General features: G+C 53.8%; 1 protein-coding gene across 1 annotated transcript in view; it reads left to right on the top strand.

Moving 5' to 3' along the window:
* Positions 1 to 24,809, top strand: part of SHANK2 (SH3 and multiple ankyrin repeat domains 2) — a 518,956-nt gene that overhangs the window by 82,700 nt on the left and 411,447 nt on the right. Inside the window, exons 4-6 of the mRNA XM_069471699.1 lie at positions 8,810 to 9,013; positions 12,829 to 12,900; positions 15,191 to 15,299. Of these exons, the coding sequence (XP_069327800.1) occupies positions 8,810 to 9,013; positions 12,829 to 12,900; positions 15,191 to 15,299 (385 nt within the window). The remainder of the gene's footprint in view (positions 1 to 8,809; positions 9,014 to 12,828; positions 12,901 to 15,190; positions 15,300 to 24,809) is intronic.

Raw genomic sequence — 24,809 nt, forward strand, 5'->3', positions numbered from 1 at the left:
TGATGCCAGCCTTGTGCCCACTGTCTGGGTATTTCCAGTTTTTAGCCTTACATCTTGCAAAATACCTATGACTCATGTTAACCAAGTATGCAAACCACTTTCCCCGGCTCTCTTCACTTTTTATTTAAGCTTGACCTTGAACTTTGTTCCCAGTAGGGCTGGTGTTTAACGACATGGCCAACCCTAGCTCTGTCACATATAGCTCTGCAGACTTTGGTGGAGGAGTCTCCCCTCTCAGGGTCATTGCCGTACCAAAATGCGATGATGTATGCACAGTGTGGTTGGTGCAAAGTACATCCTCAGTAAATGGTGGCCTCTGTCATCCCCATCATTATCTCGTTATTAAGTCCACACCTTCCTTCCCTGTTGGATGACACCCAGCAGTATTCCATTTCTGGAGTTTTGTCCAGCGTGGTTCAATTCCATCAGCATTTCTAAGCATCGGTGATGGTTATACGAAGAAAAAGATGTAAACCCTGTCCTCAGGCAGCTCGGTGTGGGTAGGAGGAGTGCTAATCAGAACGTGGCAGTGGTCCGAGACTAAGATTGTGGGGAGGAGGAGGTCTGGGAAAAGGCGCGTGTTGTGGGCAAGAGGTGGGTGGTTTATCTGCACTAAGTGCACCTCCCTTTTGTGGACACAGGCCTGGGGTGCAGAGGAAACTTGCAGAGAGCTGAAGCTGCCTGAGGACTCCTGAGACTGTTCCTTGTTGCCTGTCATTGTCTTGAGGCTGGCGTTGGCCACAAACCTCTTCTTCCACTGTTGGCTTTGCAGTTCCCGACCACGTCAGCCCCTCTCCCATTACACCCCCGCACCCAGGTCTCAGGGATAAGGAGACCCTGGTTTGGGTCTTGGAGATGTCACTGCATCCGCTTTCAGGTTTTCTGTGTCTGGAGCCACCCAGGTTAGCCCAGGTACACCAGAGGTTCCAGGTGGCTCTGGACATTGCAGCGTTCGATGTGCTGCACCAGGAGATGGACAAGCAACAGTCACTGACTCCCACCTGTCAGGAGAAAGCGAGGAGAACATTCTAATGCAAAATACACAGTACAGTGCTGGTGCCACTCTCCCAGGAGACAAGAAAGGCGGGTGGGGAGGCCGTGCCTCACAGACTGGACGGGGCAGGGGGCAGGGGCAGCCGAGTTAGCCTGCTGTGGGCCATGGGCAGTCGGACGAGCTCCCTGGGATCCAGCGAGGGTGTCCAGTGGTCAGCTCATCCTGGCTGGAGGCCAGAGAGATGTCATCAAGAGAACTGGCCCTGCAGGGAAAACGCGAGTGTAGCTGCAGATGGCAAAAAGGGAATGGGTGGAACAGTGAGCTGAGGTGGTGCAAGAGGTCACACATGGCCTGGTGTTTCCAGAGTGTCGCCAGTGAGCGGTTTGGCATCACTAGGGTACGTGTGTGTGCACGTGTGTTTGCATATGTATGTGTGGCTGTATGTGTTTGTGTGTTTATGTTTCTATGTGTTCCTCTGTGTGTGCTTATGTATGTGCATTTGTGTGTATGTGTTAGTTTCTGTGTGCTTTGTATGTGTTTTTATTTGGTTATATGTCTGTTGGTTTCTGTGTGTGTATGTTTATGTGCGTGTGTATGTGTGTGGGTCTCTGTATGTGTGTGCATGTTTGTGTGTGTTTCTCTTCATGTGTGTGTGTTTCTCTGTGTATGTGTTTGCATGTGTGTATATGTGTGTTGGGGGGGCAGGGAGGGGACACTGGCAGACAGGACATGTCCTGAGAAGGAGGCAGCTGCCAGACCACGGCCAACTCTTCCCTGTGTCCCTGGGGGGCAGGGGCAGGTCCTGAGCCTGCGGCAGTGGAGTGACTGGATTGGGAAGGGACTGGGGTCCAAGGGCAGTGATGCTGCCTGGGTCTGAGAGGCATGCGGTTAAGCTCAGTGTAGGGGCCGCTGGGTGACTCTGGTGAGAAAGGAGGTGGCCCGTCGGGCAGTGGTGGTGGGGCAGATGCAGACCCACGTGCTCTGAGGCCGTAGAGGGACCCAGACTGACCCAGGACGTGCAGGACAGGGAGGGGCAGAGAGCTGCTAGAGCGGGTGGGCTCCTGACACTGGTGTTGGGACCCAGGACTGTGGACAGGAGTGGGCGGGGTGGGAGGCCCCCACGGGTGAGTTGTTGGCCTTGGCGTCATCAGCAGACGGTCGGCCCTGGAGTTACTCGTTTGGTAGCTGGGTCCAGGTCCCCTTTGGGGCCCCGGTCTGTGTGCTCAGGGTTGACAGCACGTCCCTTTGTGTTGAACCGCCCGGTAAGCGTGACTGTCCCACCATGGCCGGGCGTGGGTGCTTGTTCCAAGGGGTTCTTTGCCTTGTGAATTTGTCCCAGGGTGAGAATGTTTGTTCAGTGTGCTTTTTAATTCTTCTGGGGGTTTCCTTTCAGATGTACTTCCTGAAGCCCAGTTCTTAGATGAAGGGACGCTGCTTTTTCTCAGCTCTTCCCTGCATTTTTCCCCAGAGAGATGCAGCCGCGTTTAATGTCTGCGGCGCTGCTCCAGGTGTAGCTTCTGCTGCGTTACTTGTTTTTATTTTTAAATGCTGCTGGCTCTTCAGAGGCTAGACTTCACTTCTTTGGAAAAAAATTTGTTCTGCTAAATTTTGATCCTGGTTATAGGGATTAAATGATGTCCCCTTTAAGTGTAAATGGTCAACACAGGCGCATTTACTAGTAATGGGAAAATCTGACACGGACAGTATTTATCCTGACGCACGAATGACCTGAAACAGCCTCTTCGTCAGGGACTGTCACATGCGGGCACATGGCGGAGACCTTGCAGGTTTGGTTCCAGGCCACCACTATAAAGCAAATACCCTAATAAAGCCAGACACGAGTCTTCTGTTTTCCCAGCGCATATAAAAGTTATTACACTGTACTGTTACGTGTGCAGTAGCATCATGTCTAAGAAACAATGTACATGTCTTAATTAAAAAAATATTTTATTGCTAGAGATGACCATCAGCTGAGCCTTCAGAAAGCCGTGATGTCTTTGGCGGCTGATCCAGCAGGGTGGTGCTTGCTGAAGGCTGGGGGCTGTGGCAGTGTCTTAAAGTACGACAGCAGTGAACTTTGCTGCAGTGACTAACTCCTCCTTCCACGAGGTTTCTCTGTGGCGCCTGATGGATCTGGTAGCATCTTACTCACAGCAGAGCCGCGTTCAGAACTGGAGTCGGTCCCCTCAAATGCTGCTGCTGCTTTGTCAACTGTTTACGTGGCATTCTAGATCCATCCTCGTCATTCAACAGTGTTCACAGCGACTTCACCGGGAGTAGATTCCATCGCAAGAAACCACTTTCTTTGCTTATTTGCCCATTTGCTCCAGTTTGATCATGAGATTGCAGCAATTCAGCCACATCTTCAGGCTCTGCTTCTAACCCCAGTTCTCTTGCTGTTTCTGCCATATCTACAGTGACCTCCTCCACTGAAGTCTCAAACCCCTCAACATTGCCCAGGAGGGTTGGAATTAGCTTCTTCCAAACTCCTGTTAATGTTGATATTTTGACCTCCTCCCATGATTCACAAATGTTCTTAATGGCATCTAGAATGATAAATTCTTTCCAGAAGGTTTTCAGCTGACTTTGCCCAGATCCAATCAGAGGAATCACTGTCTGTGGCAGCTATAGCCTTACGAAATGTGTTTGTTAGATAATAAGACTCGAAAGTCGAAATTACTGCTTGATTCTTGGGCTGCAGGATGAATGCTGTGTTAGTTAGCAGGCGTGAAAACAACATTCATCTCCTTATTTGTCAGAGCTCTTGGGTACATTGTCAGTGAACAATAATATTTTGAAAGAAATCCTCCTGAGCCGTAGGTCTCGACAGTGGGCTTAAAGTATTCAGTAAACCATGCTGTAAACAGACGTGCTGTCATCCAGGCTTGGTTGCTGCATTTACAGAGCACAGGCAGAGTAGATTTAGCATAATTCTTAAGGGGCCCTAGGATTTTCATAATAATAAATGAGCATTGGCTTCAACTTAAACTCATGAGCTTCATCAGCCCCTGGCAAGAGAGTCAGCCTGTCCTTCGAAGCTTTGAAGCCAGGCATTGACTTCTCTCTAGCTATAAAAGTCCTAGATGGCATCTTCTTCCAAGAGAAGGCTGTTCTGTCTACGTTGAAAACCTGTTATTTCATGTAGCCCCCTTCATCAGTGATCTTAGCTAGATCTGCTGGATGACTTGCTGCAGCTTCTACATCAGCAGCCGCTGCTTCACCTTGCACTTTTATGTTCTGGAGACGGCTGCTTTCCTTAAACCTCATGGACCAACCTCTGCCAGCTCCAAACTCTTCTTCTGCAGCTTCCTCACCTCTCTCAGCCTTCATGGAATTGAACAGGGTTGGGGCCTTGTTCTGGATTAGGCTTTGGCTTAAGGGAATGTCGTGGCTGGTTTGATCTTTTATCCAGACCACTCACACTTTCTCCATATCAGCAACAAGCCTGTTTCACTTTCTTACCATTTGTGTGTTCACTGGAATAGCACTTTTAATTTCCTTCACAGACTTTTCCTTTGCATTCAGAACCAGGCTAACCCTTTAGCACAAGAGGCCCAGCTTTGGCCCTGTCTCAGCCTTCGACGTGTCTTCCTCACTAAGCTGCATCGTTTCTGGCTTTTGATTTAAAGGGAGAGACATGTGGCTCTTCCTTTCACTTGAGCGCTTTAAGGCCATTGTAGGGTTGTTGGTTGGCCTAGTTTCAATATTGCGTCGCATAGGGAGGCCCTAAGAGAGGGACAGAGGGGGCACAGTGGCCGGGCGGTGGAGCAGTTAGACACACACAACATTTATCGGTGAAGTTCACTGTCTGACGTGGGCTTGGTTCATGGTGCCCCCAAACCATTACAGGAGTAATCAAAGATCACTGCTCACAGGTCACCAGAACAGATATAATGAAAAAGTCTGACGTATCATGAGAATTACTAAAACACGACATAGAGATACAAGTGAGCACCTGGTGTTGGAAAGATGGTGCCAACACACTTGCTTATGCAGGTTTGCAGCACACCTTCCATTTGTAAAAAAATGTATCTGCGAAGCACAGTAAAGTGAACCACCGTAAAACGAGGTATTCCTGGCGTTTATGTTTTGCCTGCACTGAGGTTGGCCGTGGACGTGTAGAGAGAGGAACGTAACGTGTCGTGCTAAACAGGGACAACCCGGGAGCCAAGCACACTTGCCCTGGTGTCAGCCAAACCTCTACCGCGTCCTAAAAGTGTGACCTTGGGGTGGGAGACTTGGAGTCTCTGAGGATCAGCTTCCTCACGTGGAAATGGAGAATAATGTTATCATTATTATAACAACAATAATACTTACGGTTGTGATGGGGAAGTGAATACAGTTACTGTAGTTTCTGGCATATTAGGATTCAATAAATGTTAACCATCACTGCATCATGGTCAGCATCACCACCACCACCACCACCATCATCATCATTACCACTCTCCTCACCACCATCATCATCATCGTCATCATGTCCCACTAGACACTGAGCCCCTTAAGGGGTAAGGTCCCGTGTTGGCCATCTTCACGTCCTCCCACCCAGTGCTGGCACAGGGTCCTCCCTGTCTGGACAGACAGGAGCTTGAGGAGAAGGGAGGTGTTTCCTCAAGCAGTCCTTTAGAGGAGCCGGCAGGGGCTGGGACTGCTGACCCCAGGGTTGTCCTTGTCATCCTCCTTGTGCTTTCTGGGTGTCGGCCAGCACATTGCCCACTCTTTCAGAACATCTCTGATGACAAGCCGTGTAGGAATACCCATCTCACAGGGCTGCAGGGAGGCGGGGACCATACAGCGCTCCTCACTGCGAACTTCACCGAGCATCACGCTGGGGAAGGTGGGAACAGGGTCACTTAAGGCACAGGCTGTCTCGGGCGCTCCGCTGGCAGACGCATCACCGTTCCATCCTTGTCTCCCTGCCTCTCCTTGTGCCGGGCCCTCAGCCTGGAGTTCCCAGCCCACACTGAACATCCCTTTGTGTCCCTGGGCAGCTGTCTCTGGGGTGCATACCCTACCAGGCGGCATCACTCGCTCCTTCCCCTGGATCCCCCAGTGAGCTTGTTGTGGCATTTATTTTTACCTTTTCTGTGTCACGTGACAGTTGAGTACGTGTCTTTCAGCACTACAGATAGTGGCCTAGGGCTGGTTTTCTCTCTGCTGTCTTTGTGGCTCCCAAGTCATTCATTCACTGAGCATGCTTCGATCACCTGTGCCGTGCCAGGCCTGTTCCTGGAACTGGCGTTTGCCTGGTGGGCAGCGGCCCTCGACGGTGGGTGAGTGAGGAATGGAAGCAGCATTCGTGCAGTGTCTTCCGACATCGTGGGCTTCCCTGGAGCCAGTGAACGTGTGGGCAGCACCCGTCACGTGCGACAGGAAGGGAGCACCCGGGAGCCGGGGTGCCACCCAGCTGAGGCTCCTGTCTCAGAGATGTTGGGGGTGGTGCTGCTTTCTGCCGGCGCAGTTGGTAGCATGTGATTTTACATATATGTTAGTTGCTGGCTGCCATAGCCAACCACGGTCTGGGGGCTTAAACAACAGACATTTATTGTCTCGCAGCCTGGAGGCTGGAAGTCTGAGATGCAGGCGTCAGCAGGCGGGTTCCCCCGAGTGCCGTGAGGGAGGACGTGTTCCAGGCCCCTCCCCCAACAGCTGGGTTTGCTGTGATCTTGTTTGTGGATCCATCGTTCCGGGCTCTGCCTTCCCCTTCATGGGCCGCCTCCCTGTGTGTGTTTTGCTACGTCCGAGTTCTGCCTCTTTATAAGGACATGGTCGTTCGTTAGGGCCCACCCTGCTCCAGTGTGACCTCACCTTAACCTGATTACATCTGTAAGGACCCTATTTCCAAATACATCACATTCACAGTATGGGGGGGGGGCAGTGTTAGGGCTTCAGCATCTTTGTAGGGGACGTGATTCAACCCGTAGCATGTATCATTCACATTCTTTCTGATCCTGCCCACACCCCTGCGAGCTGAGTGGTGGCTGTGGTCTTCATCGAGGGAACAGGACTGCCAGGGTGGGAGGTTTTCCCAGGAGCACAAGGTCAGCTTGTGCAGTTGGGTTGCAAACCCAAGCCTTTCTGACCTCTGAGCTCCTGTTCCTTCCAGAATATTCTCAACGGGTTGCTCTTGGCGTTTTTTTGGAGCAGAATGGGTCTTTGTTCTGCGAGGACACAGCATCTGTGGCCCTGCCTGCTGCGTGGTGGGGACGCCAGTCTTTGCGATCACCCTCAGCGGCACAGAGGCGACTCTGAGCCCAGTGCTCCCCGGAGCCCTTTCCTGCTGGCAGTCCCGTCCCCGGGCTGCAGGCAGGGCCCACAGCGCTCTGTGTGTGTTGGGGTCTGAGGGGACTTGAGTTGGCGAGGCTGGCGGTGATCCCTGAGACGGGAACGGGGGAGTTAGGGGAGGCCCCGCCTGGTCGTGGCTGATACAGCTTGTCTGTTGAACAAGGAGTTTCCAGAGACTTCTCAGCCAAGGATGGGGGAGGCCACGTGACTGCAAGTTACTAGAATGAACAACTGGCCCCACCCAGCCTTGTAGCCCTGTGGGGAGGTTTGCGAGTCACATTTGAATTCAGCCCTTGACATTGGAGAGGGACACACGGGAGCCTTTGTGTGCAGGTGTCGCATTTCCTGGGGGTGGGGGGGCTCTGGCTGCCGCTGAGCCCGTGCGCACTGTTGGCAGCCGCAGGATCCTCTTCCCAGCAGCGAAGAGCCGCCCGGCCGCCGGGCCGCTGGCAGGGCCTGTGGGCACAGACCCACAGAAGCCCCTGGTAGAGAACTAGTTCAGCCTCATCTTCAGTCTAGCCTTTTTCCCTGCATGCTCTCACCCGGATAAAGCTAACTCTTGAGCCCGTGCTGACGGCTGTCCGGTGGAATATAATTTTAACCCAACAAAAACTGGCAGTTGCAGCTGGAAGTGGGTTTGCCTGGTTTTTGCCTTTCCCGGCGCACTGGCGTGTCCCACAGAAGGGCCCGCGCACACGGCTGCCCTGTGGTCCTTCCAGTTCTCGGAGGCGCCGTGATGTTTTTGAAGTGTCTGTGATTGGCTTGTAGGCCCTGTCGACGCCACTGTTTAACCTTTTCAAAAATTAGCTCTGGAGGCAACATGTTTGATTTCTCATAATCGCCTGTCTTTATCCTTCGGGGGGGTGGGGGCTGGCGTCTGTGTTTCCGAAGCTTCTGCTCAGAGGCAGCGTGGGTGGGTGGTGTGAAGACGTTCCGTCAGGGAGGTGACGGGACTAGGCGTCCACCCGTGCTGGAAGGGGCCGAGAGCAATTGGTGTTAGAATTAAGTCACGGTAGGATGTGCCCATGCTGTGGGCCTCAGCGTGTGTTCCCCGGACGGGCGGCAAGAGTATCGCCTGAAATCCGTGAGAAATTTGTGAGAAATGCATGTTCTCAGGCCCCACCCAGACCTGCTGAATCAGACCCTCTGTTTGGTAGGTGCAGGGGGCTGGGTAATCTGCGCTTCGGCGGGTGCTGAAGTTTGAGGAGCGTCGCGCCAGGGGTAGCACTGCCCGAAGCAATAGGAGGTTATTGATAGCCAGAAAGACAGCGTGAGTACCTAGGATTTGGGCCCATGGTTAAGACCAAGGCCTCAGTCTCGGCTTTTCCCTTTAATAGTTACCAAACATCTCCGTGCGAGCAGCCAGTGGGCTTTGCTTTTCAGCCTGCAAAGCCGTGGGGCCCAAAGCTCGGAAAAACCATCAGGAAGACGTGGACACAGCTTGGGCGTCCCTGACCACGTGTCCCACGTGGGCGACGAGGGATGGGGGTGGGGGCCGCACCACTCATCAGTCTTCTTTGCTCTTCCCGGCAGAAGTGCATTCGCTTCAACCCGGACGCCACGGTGTGGGTCGCGAAGCAGCGGATCCTGTGCACGTTGAACCAGAGTCTGAAAGACGTGCTGAACTACGGGCTGTTCCAGCCGGCCAGCAACGGGCGCGACGGCAAGTTCCTGGACGAGGAGCGGCTTCTGCGGGAGTATCCGCAGCCCCTGGGCCAGGGCGTCCCTTCCCTCGAGGTATTTCGCCTGCGATCGCGTCACAGCCCAGACGCGTGGCGGTGGGGATGACCCTACCTAAACTCCCAGTTCCGTTTGGATTGGGAAATTAGCCTCAGATGAAAACATTAGTTTGGAATCTTAAGGTTGCACCTAATTTTACTGTGAATTTCAGACTGTCGTGCAATTTTTGTACATTTGTTTTCTTACTAGAGATTCAAAGAATCTGTTGGAGAGAAATCTTGGTGTGAACAAACCGTGGGTCTGGTCCAGGCTCGTGTTATCAGGGCCTGTGAGTCCTGGGAGTGCAGCATGGGGCTCCCTTCTGCCTCCCTGCAGGGTTTTGTTCCCCTCCTGACACCTAATGCACAGTGTCTTCCCCAGCTCCACCTTTCCAGGTCTCCAGACACCAGCTGGGTGTGAACAGTTAATTCAAGGCTGACACTAACTGCAGGTTAGCGCCTGGCCCCACAACACGGCCCTCACTCCAGACGCCAGTGGCAAGTGCCAGGTCCCCAGGTCAGCCACACTCCTGTCCAACTTGCCCGTAGCTCAGGGGTTCCCACCACCCCTCCTCGGGTTTGTCCATTTGCTGGAGCAGCTTCCAGAACTCAGGAAGGCGCTTTTCATCCTGTGGCCGGTTTACTGTGGCGGATACAGATGGACAGCAGATGAAGAGGGACCAGGGTCCCGAGTGCAGGGGTGTCATTCCCCGGGGAGTTGGATGTGTTTGCTGACTCAGAAGCTTCCCAAACCCCATTGTTTTGGGATTTTTATAGAAGTTGCCTTCCATAGGCAGCATGGATTAAATCCCTGGCTGTCGTCCGTGATCCAGATGGGCCTCCAGCCTCTCTCCCCTCCCTGGAGGGCAGGGGTGAAGCCGAAATTTCCAGCCCTCTAGCTTTGGCTTGGTCTTTCTGGCCACCAGCCCCCATCCTGAAGCTACCTAGGAATCAGGAGCCATCTCATCAGCATGGCAGGGAGACTCAGCACGCGGGAGGTCCCACGGGTTTTCCGGGAATCAGGTGTGAAGACCAGCCTCCCTGCCCCTGGGTCGCAGGTGGCCCCGCCCTGCAGCCTCCTTTCTGCTTCCTGCCCCGAGATGACCAGTGGCCTCTTGAGCTGCCTTGGCCACCACAGGGTCTTGGGCTTCCCTTGTGAAGTGGTCGATCTGTCCCATGGGGCAGCCTTACGCATTTCCACGTAAAGCACGACCTCTGCCTCTGCCTTGCTGCCCCCAGGTTTCCATGCAGGGTCCCCACAAACACGCACATGGTGTCAGTTGCAAGTAGCCGGAGTGTGGCCATTTCTGCTGCAGAGCACACTGCTCATTGCAGCTCAGCCAAATGCAGAGGCAGCACGTGTGTGCTTGCAGCTGGCGCTGGAGCAGGCACAGTGAGTTCTTTCGACCTGGCCACTAGCGATTACTCTGAAGTCCAAGATGTCACAGACATCAACCCAGAACTAAGGTGAAACCTCATCAGCACACTTCTAGGTTCCATCATGACTTTGAGGCTGAGGTTATTGTGGACTGTGCATTGGACCAGGAGGGGGGGGTTTCAGTGGAGGAAAACACAGGGTGCCCCTTGGAAGTTGTGTGGTTTAGAGCAGATCACTCAGCTATTCTGACCTCAGTTTGCTTATCTGTAAAATGGGTATCCGCTGGAAAAAAATCGGCCGTTGAGGGCCTACTAAGTGCCAGACACTTGCCAGGCATATCCACCTTGCCTAATTTTACTTTGACAGTCAAGGTTCTGGTCACGTGGCAGTTACATTCCAGTGGGAGGGGTGGATCAGGAACAGGGAATCAATGCACTTGGTTTCAGGGGCTGCTCACTTCCATGACAACAGTAAAACTGTGCGGGAAGACCAGCAATTCAGGAGCTACTCCTGACCTGGCCCCGGTACCCGTAGCTATGCATCCTTGTGCCAGCCGCCCAGCCCGCCCGAGCCCTAGATTCCTGGCGTGGAATCAGGGGACTGTTAGTCGTGACTTCCCGGCGTGGCTGAGAGACTTGGGGGGAGATTCCACAGAGCAGTGAGCTTGGGCCAGCCCGGCCGCCAGCACGTGCCCCCATCGGTGTGTGTCTGCTGCTGTGATGGGTTCCTTTTCGCGAGATCACTGCTGGGGTTTGCATCAACTCATCTCCCCGAGCGGCCATCCTGTCTCCCCCGAAGGGCCGAGACAGCCCGGGGATGGACACATGGGGGCAGGCATCCACCTGAGCGCGTTGCCTCAGGCAATGTCAGTAAAATACGGTTGGCTACATGTGCAACACGGGGGTCATGGCAGGAGAAGCATTTGTGGCTCTGAGCCGTGTCCCTCTGTAGCCGTGAGCTGTCAGTGTTTGTGGTTCTGGAATAAACTTCTTCTCCTGGGGACTTGCCCTCCTGCAGGAGATGTTGGGGGCCCTAGCGTTTTCTCTCACAACTGAAAACAGCGCCCCTTGAGTTGAATTCCTTGAGACCTTTCGGGTTTAGGTGTGTGATTGTGAGCTGCGGGCTGTGCCTGACACCATTCTCGGTGGCTTCTGAAATCCGGACCAGAGGCGTGGCTGGTCCAAGGACATGCTGTCCTGGCTGAATCTGGATCCAGGGTGGAAATCCTAAGACAGGCCTGGGGCTCCTCCCGCCGGTTCTGTCCTGGAAGGTGGATGCTCCAACCACACTTTATCCCGGAACTCTGTGCAGCCTCCTGGGTCCCATAGAACTTTCTGATTTCACAACTAATTTATTTTGACACTTAAAAAAACAAAACAAAACACGAGTTTCAGTGTGTGAAAAACAAGAATTTTGTCTTTTGTTGAATTGCTGTTTTGTTTGGCCTGGAGGAGAGAGGAGAATAAGGTCGTCTCCTTGGAAACGTTATCTGGGGTTAGACCTCCAGTTTCGGGATTAGCTCACCCACTCACTGCCCTCACCGTCCCTTTATCCAGGGGCGGTTTTGTTCACCCTGAGCTGATGTGTGACCTTGGAGGGTGATGGTATCAAGGGAGTGATAACCTGGCACTTGTCCAGGGACAGTTCTGTGCCAGGAAGCTCACATTCAACCCTCGGGCCACCCATGGGACAGATAAGGAAACTGAGGTATGTCTGGAAAGTGCCCAGCCCCAGGGGCTCCCAAGCGCTCAGCAGCCTCCCCAGACCTCCGTAGCATCTCCGGCACGTGTGGTGACCGAGGGGCTTAGGGGCGCTGGGGGCGGGAGGTGTCTGGCGAAAGGTGCCGGAGACCCTCGCAGCAGGCTGATGGCGGCTTTCATCTTGCACGCTGCTGCCGCCTCTGAGCACAATGTGCTTCCCGGTGCAGACGGTGCAATTTCCAGTTCAAAGGAGGCGCTGCTGCTTTGAGGGGTAAATGGCAGCTCCCCAGTCCCGGGCAGAGGTCACAGGAGTGCATGGAGGCGGGGGCTTGACCAGGCCCAGCTTCCAGTGCGTGTCTCAGTAAAGGCTGAGGAAGCAGCGTCCTCGTTTGCCAAACACGCTGTGCCGGGGCAGACAGAGTCCCTGTAAGGAACCGTCATGGCTCATCAGCCGAAGGAGAACGATCACCCAGCACAGCCGCAGCACAGCTTCCCGAGAAGGGGATCTTTCCGCTTCTCTTTCTGTTGCTCTTGTTCATTTTTGTGGCTTTTGAGCTAAATTCCTGTAGAATCTTGGCAGAAGTGATTCTTAGGATGTCACAGACTCTGCTGTATGAATACAAGTAGTTTATTTAAAACTCGAGGAGTTTGCTGCGGAGTTCCCTGTTGCCGGTGAAATAGCCAAGAGGCCACTTTTCCTCTGAATGATCGTGTGAAGTATTTACTTGTTTTCTTTTTTCTTTGTTTCTGTGCCAGTTTCGATACAAGAAGCGGGTGTATAAACAGTCCAATCTCGACGAGAAACAGCTAGCCAAGCTGCATACAAAGGTACGCAGGGAATGGGTTGTTACTTACACTCCTGGCGTTTTATGTTTCCTTGTCTTATTATCCTCTTACCGGGGGGCCCGGCGTGCGCCTGGGGTGCTGTGCGGCGTGGCCGGCTGCACAGGAGGACGGGCCGCCTTGAGGCGCAGCTGCCAGAGGCCCTCTGCCACCTGGCCGCGGCGGGGTCTGCTCAGTGAAGCCACAGGGGTTCGGGACGGGGACGGTGAATCCGCTGGGTGCTCCGGAGAGGTTCAGAGGCAGCGGCTCCGAAGAGGGCAGGATTTGGACTCAGCACGGTGGAGAGACGACAGTGCCTGCCAAGCTCTGTGATGGTTTTCTGTTGTTGTCACATCAGTACGAACTTATTAAAGTGCTCTTGACATAAACTACCCTGGTAGGACTGCGTGTGAGCAGCGGGAGTTGCCCGGAGCGCTTGGCACCTGGCGGAAGGCACTGTGGGTCCCTGTGTGTGCAGCCACGTCCTGAGCCCCCGAATGACATTGGCGCCATGGACACCCCACTCTTTGTGGGGGTGCTGTGCCAGTCGAGCAAGTAAAGGTGGGGGCCGAGGCCCTGGGGGGTGTGTGTGGAGCCCTTTGCTAGTTCACAGCGAGGAGGAACCTGTGATACCTGAGCAGGTTGTCACCCCCAGCCGGGGGCTGCCTGGTAGCTGCCCTGAGAGGGTCAGGCGCTCCCCAGGTGAGCGCACCTGCAGCCGGAGCTCCCGGGGCTTTCTCAACCACAGGCCGCTCCTGGTTTTTGTTTTGTCCCCTCCCGCCATTTCCATCTGACCATGCGAAGATTTTCACTATGGGATCTAATGTGTCATTGTCATTATCTGTCTTTGTGCTCATGTTGTCCACATGGGGGGGCCATCGACCTTCCCCCTGCTCCCTGCCCTGTGCACATCCCCGATGCACTGACCGCTTTCTTGCACGACAGAATGCTCCGGGCTCCTCTCGCACTTTCCCTGCCTCAGCCCGGGATCCCCTGGAAAGTGGTGCTTAGACTGCCAAGGTTTGGGCCTCTGGGTTGTTTCGTAATTAAATGATGCTCTGATGTGTAGATAAAAATGTGTTTGTGAATTTTTTAAAAAGTATCGATTCACAGATGGCAATGAAAGTTTTAGGTGAGAGCAAGTGCAGGTCCTGTGTTCTGGGGCATTTGTTCAGTCCTGGTTCCGGAGGGGACAGGAAATGATCAGGTGGAACTCCAGCTCGAGTCAGGAGGCCGAGGGGCCCGGGAGACATGCGTGTTGAAAACCGTCGTCGGTCCCCTCGGTGCGTCTGGGCGTGTGCAGAGCAGGGGCGGAGGCTGAGGCCAGCACGGAGAGCTGGACTGCTCGGGTGGAGGGTGTCCAGCCTGCAGCCCTGGGCGGGTGGCCAGGCTGTCTGCTGGGGGGACGAGAAGTTGCTCTCACAGGCGAGGCTGGCAGAGCTTGGGAAAGGCCTCTCCCCTTCAAGGTTGAGCCGCTGACCTCTGGGATTTCCTGAGTTAAGCACCTCCCTTCACCTTGAACCTGGAACCGCTGGGTGACCAGGCATCGCTGTTTCTGCCCGTGCTGCCACAGGCTCACCAAGAAGTGGGTTTACCCGAGTGAGCGGCTGCCCTGGTGGCTCCCATCACAGCTGCCTCCTTAGAGATTGGGGGTGGAGGCAGAGGGTCTGGGGTGCCCCCTGGAAACCCTAGCACTTGAGGGTGCTCCGGGTGGCTCAGCTCATCTTTTCAAAACGGAAGAAACATCTGTAGCTCTTAGCAAGGTATCTTTGCACATTTAGGCTGCTCTAAAAAAATTACCTTGGGTAACTTATAAACAACAGAAATGTGTTTCTCACTGTTCCGGAGGCCGTGAAGTCTGAGATCAAGGTGCCTGCAGATTTGGTGTCTGGAGAAGGCCAGTTCCTGCTTCATCGACGACCGTCGTCTCCACGCTCAGGACCTAATCCCCTCCCAAAGGCCCTGCCTCTCGTGACTGTTGCATTGGAGATTATTTAGCCTGTGAATTTTGGGGGGATGCAAACATTAAGTCACAAGGACAGTGAATAGTGAAGGGTTTTTAAAACGCTTTTCCAGGACAGGCTGATGGTGTTTGCCAGGTGCCGGACTCCGTGCTCAGCTCTGGGCTTCCAGAGACAGCTGCTGCCCGGCCAGCCCCAGGGTGGACAGAGGGCCCGGCCGGGGGAGGATCTTCCTCTCTGGAAGAGGCCAGAGGTCACCCCAGCAAGGAGCTTCCCCACAGCCTGTAAAGACGTGTCTCATGGAGATATTTCTGTTTTATTATTTTTCATTTTAGACCAATCTGAGAAAATGCATGGACCATATTCAGCACCGCTTGGTGGAGAAAATCGTCAAGATGCTGGATCGAGGCCTGGACCCCAATTTCCACGACCCGGAGACGGGAGGTCGGTACCTGTTAGACGGGGCTTTACTGAGCTTTGCTGAAGTGTGGAAAAGTCAGTCTGCTCTTCAGGGTACACGTGAAAAACGCAGCTCTTAGGTTTTACGTGGCTTTGTCTGGATTTTGGAAGTGTGTTCTCCGCTGTGACTTCTCAGCCAGAGGGGCTCACCCTGTTTGCTCACGCGGTGTCCCCGCCACCCGGCACAGGGCCTGGCACGTGGCAGGTCTGCGGTGCATGACTGTCGAGTGAGTGAGTGAACAAATGAACAAATGACACGCACGCGTTGTGCGGTCGCGGCCCTGAGCACACACAGACCTCAGAGCTTCCTCTATGGAGACGCCTGTTTGTCAATGCCAGGGCCGTGTGTCTGGGCACCCTGCAGACAGGCACAGACAGGCACAGACAGGCACAGACAGGCAGATATCTCGCGCCCCCTGCTGGAAGCCGAGCTCCTTACACGTGAGCCTCTCAGCATGTGCTGGGAAACGGCTCAGCCTTGGTGGTTCTGTGACCCGGCGCTGTCGCCCTTTGGTCTGCGTGGTTCTGTGCCGTGGGCGCCGTCTGCACAGGAGTTCAGCAGTGTCCCCAGCCTCTACTCACTCCATGCCAGTAGCAGCACCCCGTGTGACGACAGCGTCTCCAGATGTTGCCCAGTGTCCCCTTGGAGGGGGGCAGTTGCCCCTGGTGCGAGCCCCCTGCCAACGGGACACCAGCTGGCGTGGGCAGGCCGAGGTCAGGTCCCGCGGGGAGCACAGCCTCAGGTGCGAGAGCCTGTGTCGCAGCCCAGGGTGTCTGCCCGTCAGGTGGGTGATTCTGGGCAGGGGAACGTTCCTCTTGCCCTGGGGAGTGGGGACCACCCTCCCTCTCCTCTTGGGATGTGCCCGCCCTGCTTCTGGCTCCTGCAGGGTTTGGTGCCATCGTCACATACAGGTGTCACGCCTCCAAATTATTAAGCACACGACAGATGTATTTGCCAACTGAAGAATGGCACTTTCTTATCATTTGTGGGAGGCCCATCGGACCCCTCACGCTGGGCAGGGACCCCACTGGGCCTGGATCCAGCCAGCACAGACCTAGCTGAGCGCTGGTTGGGGGGCTGTCATGGCCTCTTTGCAACTGTCTGTGTCTCTGAAGTTTAGCTGTGAGCGACATGAGAGCAGGGCATGGGCTTGCTGGTGGCTGCTGCAATGCCTGAGGTGTCAGGAACTGGAACTGCGCAAGAACAGGCTCCAAGGCAGGGGCGGAGAGTGGGGGAGGGGTAGAGGTAGGGGTGGAGAGTAAGAGCCTGACTGCAGGTGAGCAGGCATCAGGCCCAGCATTAACACACCCCAAGGGAAACCCGGGGGTATTTGTGTGCTGAGCAGTGACGTGCACAAAGCCAGGTTTTACTAGAGGTCCCGGCAGTCCTGGGGCAGGTGGTGCGGAGCAGGGGCTGAGGTGGGCACACTTGGAAGGAGAGGGAGGGGTTTGGGATGGGGTGTGTAGAGGGCCAGGTGGTGGAGCCCCCAGGCCTGCGGAGCATTTTGGGGCAAGGGACAGCTGCAGAGTTTGATATTCCATGGCTGGGTGACCGTTGGCTGTGGGGCAGCTGGGGGAGGATGAAAGCTGAGCTGGGAAGCAGAGAGGTCTGAGCCCCTGGGCGGGCGACACGCTGTAAGTGGGGCACAGTCGGCAGGAGGTTCAGGAGGGCCCTGTCCATCCACCTGTCCTTCCCTGACATGAACATGTCCCCCTGTGTTGACATGGCTGGCTTCTCTTCTTCAAGGTCCTCTGCGATGGTGCGCACTCTGGGGACCGGAGCCCTTTCTCCGATGCGGGGAGTCGCAGCTCCCTGGTGCCTGGGCTGTAAACATAAAGGACCCACGGATTCCTGGGCATGAACTTGAGCCTTCGGTACATTCACAGGCGGCCTTCGTCCAGACCTGGGTTCCCTCCCGGGCCAGTCTGGGGCCTTGGCTCCCGCTGGCCTGGGGAGAGCTGCGTGCGTCTCTATCTTGGCCGCATCTGTGCCTGTTTCCGGTGGATTCCGGGGGTCCTGGGCCCGAGCAGTGTTGGCTGCCCCTCTCGCCGTGTCCTGGTGGGTGGGGTGCACTCTGAGCTGCTCTTTTCCTCCCGCGGTGTCCCCTCGGGTTGGTGCTTTTCCGTTGTGCGCCAGGCCTGCCCCCAGCCCCCTCCACCAGGCTGGTGCTGCCTTCAGATGCTAAGGGTTTGAAAGGAGTGTTATTCCAGAGCAGACCCTAACTTCGCTTCCAAAACACGTTGACCAGCCCCTGAGCTGTGTGGAAACACAGGGACGTGGCCTGGAGTTAAAGGTGCCTTCAGCGTAATCCCGGATTGAGTTGGCACCAAAGCCTGGGATCCTCGATTGCTGGGAGCAGGCGTGGAGCGATGGGAATTACAGACAAAGGTGGAAGCGAGACCCCTGACCGATTGCCCCAGAACCGAGTGGCAGTGACTCGGGGGCTGCCCATGGAGACGGCAGCCTGGCGCATCCTCCGTGGTTTCTGAAGTGTTTGCCAGGCTGCAGCCTCTGCGCCCGTTACCGATGAGAAAGGCCGAAGCCCGAGAAGGAGCAGAAACCTCTTCTCACCACAGGCTGGGACGTGGCTCTGGACAGAGCACAGAAGCAGGTGCAGGTTCTCGGGTCTCCAGCAGGGGAGGCTGGCGGGACCGGGCCAGGGACAGGGCCAGGGCCCCGTTGGTTTGGGAGTCGAGAGCAGGAGGCAGACGCAGGGGGACAGGTGGGTCTTCCCTGCAGGACTATTCCCTGTCCCACCCAGGAGTTCACAGCAGTCGAACTTTGTGGTTTTGTTTTGCTTCGTTTGGGTCTCGACAGACAGTTATTTTCAGTTTTAGAATTTAAAACACAATGATTGAATCAGTTCTCACATGGTAGTTTCTACGCCAGTTTTTCTTTTTGTAGTGACTGATATTCCTCCAAAAAGCAGAACTTTCTCTTTCCTCCCCCTCCACTTTTTTGAAATTAGTAGGCTTTATCTTGCTGAGTTATCTTTTAGAGCAGTTTTAGGTTTATAGGAAATTAAGTAGAAGTGCCGGGAGCTCTGTATTCCCCCCACTGCACACTGTTTCCCTTATTGTGAAAATCTTGCATTACTGGGGCGTTTGTTACACTTGAGCCAATAGTGACACGTTGTTATGAACAGAAGCCCACAGATTACATCGGAGTTCACACTGGTGTTACACGTGCTGTGGGTTTGGATAAATGCGTAGCATCACACCACTGTTGTGGTATCACACCGAATGGTTTCGCTGCCCTACAACCCCCCGGGCTCCCTCCTTCCTCCCTAACCCCTGGCAACTGCCGATCTTCTTACTGTCTCCATAGTTTCACCTTTTCCAGAATGTCATGTGGTGGGACTCACACAGTCTGCAGCCTTTTCAGATTGGCCCCTTACACTTAGTGATATGCATGTAAGTTTCTTCCTGCCTTCTCATGGCTTGGTAGCCCCTTTCTTTTTAGCACTGAGTAATGTTCCATTGTCTGGTTGTACCCCAGTTTGTTTATCCAGTCACCCCCTGAAGGACATCTTGTCGCTTCCAAACTTTGGCAATTGCGGATAAAGCTGCTATGAACATCTGTGTGCAGGTTTTTGCGCAGATATAAATAACAGTGATCAAGCGCAATGGGGTTTGCCAGGTGTGTGTATGTGTGCCTGCCTCTCTCTCTCTCTCTCTCTCTCTATGTATTTACAGCAAGCAAAAAGCGGAAAGGGTATAATTAATGCAGAAAGTTCTGAAATCAGAGACCTTTGGGAGGTGATTGGGGTCCTGGGTGGGATTTGTGCCCTTAAAAAGGGGCCCCAAAGAGATCCCTCACCCCTTCCACCACGTGAGGACACATCCAGAAGGCACCGTCTATGAACCAGCCCTCCCCAGAAGTCAAATCTGCCAGGGCCTCGATCTTGGACTTCCAGCCTCCAGAACTATGAGAAATAGTCTGTCGTTTATAAGGCACCCAGCCTCTGGGATTTTGTTACAGCAGCCTGAACTAGGACAGTTGCCAAGTCCCCGGGGAGGGAGGAGGCAGAGCCTGGGCTCCCCGGCCCTGGGGGTCCCTGCTTTCATCCCCTTGCTGAAAAGCAAGTGGGCCAGGGTCAGGGTTCTTCTCCCACGCCTGTGCCTGGCTGGCCGTGGCCGTGGCCGTGGCCGTGGCCCTGGCGGGGGTGGGGCAAGTCCAGGTCCTGGTCCCAGGGTTGAGCTGCCTTTGAAGCCTGGGGCAGTCCCAGGTCGGGGGAAGAGCGTGCCCGTGATCCCTGTTCTTCCAGACACCACATTTTCCTCTCAATGGCCGTGACAGCCTGAGCATGTTCCCATCCCGTGTTTTAGTGGCTCCACACTGAATTTGGAAACTTTTTCAAAACTAACCAGCAGGCAGCAGAATTTGGCTGAAAACCAGACTTCTTCATTCCCTGTGCTTGGAATTGAAATCAGCCTCTTTCCTAAGCTCAGGAAATGCCACGATGCTCCAACCCGGGTTCCAAGTCCCTGTGTTGGGGCTGCACGTGGGGCCCGAGCAGGGGAAGCAGCCGTCTAGGCTGAGCCGTGCACAAGAGATCATCAGATGCCAGTGGAACCACCTGTCTGTTAAAACTAAACAGCCCACGTTGTTGCAGGCAGCCGTCTGGTACCTGCTCTAAATGTAAATTGCATGAAGTGACAGTGATGAAACTGGCTTCTCCCACCAGGGTCTTGGGGCTGGTCCCAACAAGTGGTGTTTCCGAGCCCTGAAAAGGAAGGAAAATTGACAATCTGAGTGTAACTTAGTCTAACGGCTTTTATTTTCACACTCTTGGTTCCAAACTTGAGAGAAGCCCCAGGCGCAGCAAACAAGGTTTGGTTAATAAGCTAGAAACGCCTTTCAACTCTTTAAACATCTTGATGGGAAATGAAAAATAGAATATTCCTTTACTGAGCCAGACTTTGCGCACACCGATGATGTGTCTGGACTTCCCTGATGAGATCCAATTACCGAGTCGGTTTCCAGGGCAGTGGTGCTCGCTGCTTGCCGGGCTGGGGCCTCTCTGGGTGGCCGCCGTGGTTCCGCCTTGGCTTTGTTGCAAGCCGGCTCCCGGGAGAGCCCCTCCCAGCTCCCACATGGCCCAATTAGGAGGTTTCGAGGACACTGCGGGTCCTGGTACACTGAGCGCCTCCATAGAGCATTGTCTTGAGGATCGGAGGGGCTCACTTGATGCCTGCGGTGACTGATGGTCCGTACTGCGCTGTCTCACCTCAGCCCCGATGAATCACGGTGTGTAATTCCCCAGGAATAATAGCGCCTGCGAGCCCGGGGCCTTTGGAGAGAACACAATTCCGGGACCTCGTAAACCTCCGGAAGAGACACACAAATTACCCGATGCAAATGAAGGCAGCCTGGAGATCTCAGCAAATAACTTCCTTTGCCACCAGTGAATGTATTTGGGTGCCTTTGGTTGGTTGGGTACAGTTCCTAATTAAAAAAAGAGTCCTGTTTTCCAGTGAGAGCTCAAAGATAGTATCCAATTATTTCAGGATTTTTCTTATTTACGTCGCACCAGGCTCTAGAAGAGAGCACAGGTGGCTTGTGAAGGTGCATGAGAGAGAACAAGGTGAAGTACAATAAGGAAGGAAAATGGGGCAGCATGGGTTGGGGAGCGGGCCCAGTGTCCTCGGGAGTGACACCCCAGGGCTGGGCGCAGAGCCAGTTTGAGGTTTACAGAAAAATCAAGCAGACAGTACAGAGAGTCCCCATGTGTCCCCCCTGTCATTGGCAGCTCGCACGGGTGTGGTGCACTTGTTGCAATGACTCAAGTCCATAGTTGACGTTAGTCCACGCTCAGTGTTGCGCGTTCTGTGAGTTTGGACAGGTGCTTTCTGTCCTGTAGCCACGGTTGTAGCATCATACAGGATAGTGTCACTGACCTAGAAGCCCTCCGTGCTCTACCTGTTCATCTCTCCTCTCCTCTAACCCCTGGCGACCACTGATCCTTTTATTGTCTCCATAGCTTTGCCCTTTCTAGAATGTCAGAGAGTTGTAGTCATACAGCCTGTAGCCTGTTTAGATCAGCTCCTTTCACTTGGCAATATGTGCTCAAGCTTCCTCAGTCTGTATCTCTTCATGCCTTGACAGCTCATTTCTTTTTAGTGCTGAATAATATTTCATTGAATGTTCTACAGTTTATCCGTTCAGTCGCTGAAGGGCATCTTGGTGGTTTGCAGTTTCTGGCAGCAAATAAAGTTGCCGTAAACATTAACTTTCAGATTTCTGTGTGGACGTAAGTTTTCAACTTGTTTTGGGAAACACCTAGGAGTGCAATTGCTGGATTGTACGGCGAGAGTAAGTTTAGTCTTGTAGGGACCTGCCAAACGTTCTCCCAAAGTGGCCGCACCATTTTGCATTCCCACCAGCAGTGGGGAGAATTCCTGTGGCTCCACATCCTCACCAGCATTTGGTGGTGTCAGAGTTTTGGAGTTTGGCCATTCTACTAGATGTGCAGTGGTATCTGTTACAGTTGTTTTAATTTTCAGTTCCCTAAGGACATCTGACAAGGGGCATCTTCTCATATGTTTATCTGCCATCTGTATATCTTCTTTTGTGGGGTGTCTGTTTAGATCTTTTGTCCACTTCTTAATTGGGCGTTTTCTTGTTGAATTTTAGGAGTTCCCTGAATATTTTGGATACAAGTACTTTATGTGTTCTTTGCAAATATTTTCTCCCCATTTGTGGGCAGCAGCATTTTTGCATTAAACTCACCACCCAAAGCAAGAGCCAGGAGGTATTTTTTAAAATAAACTTTTCATTTTAGAACAGTTTTGGATTTATAGAATAATTGCAAAATGTAGAGAGTTTCCATATACCTTGTATCCAGTTTCCTCCATTATTAACATCTTGTTTTATTAATAATATGGTATGTTTGTCACAACTAGTGAACCAGTGCCGATACATTATTATTAACTAAGTCCATACTTGGTTCAGATTGCCTTAATTTTCCCCTAATATTTTCCTAGTTCTGTTTGAGGATTTCATGGGGGTCCATAGGACATGTAGCCGTCTGTCTCCTTGGGCTCCTCTTGGCTGTGACAGTTTCTCAGAACTTTCCTTGGTTTTGATGACCATGATAGTTTCAAGGGGGACTGATCTGACCTTTTGGAGGATGCCCCTTTATGGGGATTTGTCTGCTGTTTTTTTTCATGATCTGACCGGGTTGTGGGTTGGGGAGGAAGAGCCCTGAAGTAGCAAGCCCTTCTCATCACGTCCCATCAAGGGCCAGACTGTCACCATGACTTGCGGCTTTCGAGGTTGCCCTCGATCACCTGGTTGTGTCTGGCAGATTGCTCTGCTGTAAGAAGTCACTGCGTGCAGCCCACGATGGAGGGGTGGGGAGCTCAGGCCACCTCCTGGAGGGCAGGGAGCTACGTAAATTGGAGTGTGTCTGCGTGGGGGATCCGTCCTTCCTCCCTATACATTTATTTATTCATTTGCTTATTCAGTAATGTATCAGTGTGGACTCGTGGGCATTTGCTCTCCGTTTGGGTTGCCATCCAGCACTGCTCCAGTGGTTCCCTGCAGTCCTGCGGACTCCACTCACCTCCAGAGCACCTGGGCCAGTCCTTGGTCCCCAGCCCTTCCATGAGGTCCTTTCCTACGTTTGTATTAACACGTCTGCTGTCTTCTCTCACGTCCTGGTTTCCACCTGAGAGTCCTTCGGCCTCCAGAATTATTATTTTCTAAGAAACCTGTGGGAGGTCACGGGAGGAAGCAGTTGTTACTGCCATGAGTCACCGCCTCTCGTAGGAGGAATCGCTCTCCAGCCTCTGGTTGCCGTGGCCGGTCACTCTAGGTGCTTGGATGCGGCCGGGAACAGCGCACGTGGCAGCCTGCGCAGCTTTGAGCCCACTGGGTCACAGTGGCTGCCCTGACCGCTCCCACTCCTCCCACCCCGTGCCTTCCTGACGCTGTGTCACATCCCGACATCAGGACACATGGCCGGGGCTGGTGCCTTCCTGCTGTGCTTCAGGAGAAGGGCACCAGCCAGGAAGACCCTTTGTCACCCCTTCCTGTTGGCGCCTTTGGAAGCACATCCTGGTCATTCCCTAGAGCCAAGAGCTACGTTCAGTCTCTAGCCTGGAGGGTCTGTGTGTCTTCAGGGTCATCTCGGGACATCACAGGTGTCTCTACTCAGGTAGTCATTCCGGTTGCGGCAGACTGGGCCACTTCTGAGCTTATACTTGTTGAGGTTCCGGTATAGTTTTAAAATGAAATTCCAAAATGCAGAAACCGAGGAATATTTTTAAGAACCGTGGTGCCAGATGGCTGTAGAGTTCCCACGCTCGTTAGAGGGGTGACGACAGAGTCACTGACTGCACAGACAGGGCAGCCCCGTAATGTCACAGGTTTATAGCTGATTCAACAGCCTCTCCCTGGGGTGCTTCCATCAGCCCCAAATGTGGCGCCTCACTGGTCCCCTTTGCGAATGTGCTGTGGAGGCCGAGGGAGCGGAGGGCTCTCCTGACGTCACCGGGGTGGGTCCTGGCTAGCAGTGAATGTGGCAAGCCTGGAATGTTATTTGGGGAGGGCTTCTGGAACCCTTGGGAAGGCTGCCGTGTGCCATTGGCCCTAGATGTCATCCAGGGGCCGAAGCTGCCCATCCTGTAAGAAGACACAGCCGTTAACCGCGTGGTGTGGTTTTCTCCACCTGCGCATCTGTCCAGCCTTGCTCTGCGCGCCCGGCACCATCCAGGGCACGGCTCAGCTACACGGGTCTGTAATGTGGAGTCAGAAGTCACCATTCAAGCCTCAATTCCGACTTTACGGCTTGCCACTGGCTCTCTCTGAGACAGCATTCTCACGTATGAAAAGTCGCGGTCATTGGCTGTGAAAATGGCATGGTATGGTATTTTTTTTTCTTTTTTTTTTTTCCTAAATCTACATTGGACCAGCTAACTTTTGCACTGGGCATGTGTGGACAGCCACATAAGGGAGAAAAATCCTAATTGTTCTGAAGGTTCACCTTGGCCCAAATGAGCATCAACATACTCATTACGTTGCTGTAAGAGACTGGAATTTTCAGTTAGATATTGGTGGCTCCTGAGGCCCATCTTTTTATGCCTTTTGACTGTCAGTCGCCCCCCTCACCCACCACCATCCCTAAGCAGTCCTCCCTGCAAGGAAGAGACCCTTGGATGCCTTCGGACACTGTGCCTTGGCCTGGGAAGCCGCTGGGGTGAGGCAGAGAGAGGGGCCGACCACTCGTGTTCTTTCTCCAGAGGGCGGGGCCTGTCCCGAGTTTGCGTCTGTCCGTGCGTCTGCCCCATTCCCAGACCTCTGCACACGCCCCTCACCGTGCTGTGCCTTCCTTACCTTTTTGCTGTTTTCTTTTTTTGAGACAGAGTCTCACTCTGTTGCCCAGGCTAGAGTGAGTGCCGTGGCGTCAGCCTAGCTCACAGCAACCTCAAACTCCTGAGCTCAAGCGATCCTCCTGTCTCAGCCTCCCGAGTAGCTGGGACTACAGGCAT

The sequence above is a fragment of the Eulemur rufifrons genome, chromosome 6 (assembly GCF_041146395.1).
Source record: "Eulemur rufifrons isolate Redbay chromosome 6, OSU_ERuf_1, whole genome shotgun sequence".
In the NCBI taxonomy this organism is placed as follows: Eukaryota; Metazoa; Chordata; class Mammalia; order Primates; family Lemuridae; genus Eulemur; species Eulemur rufifrons.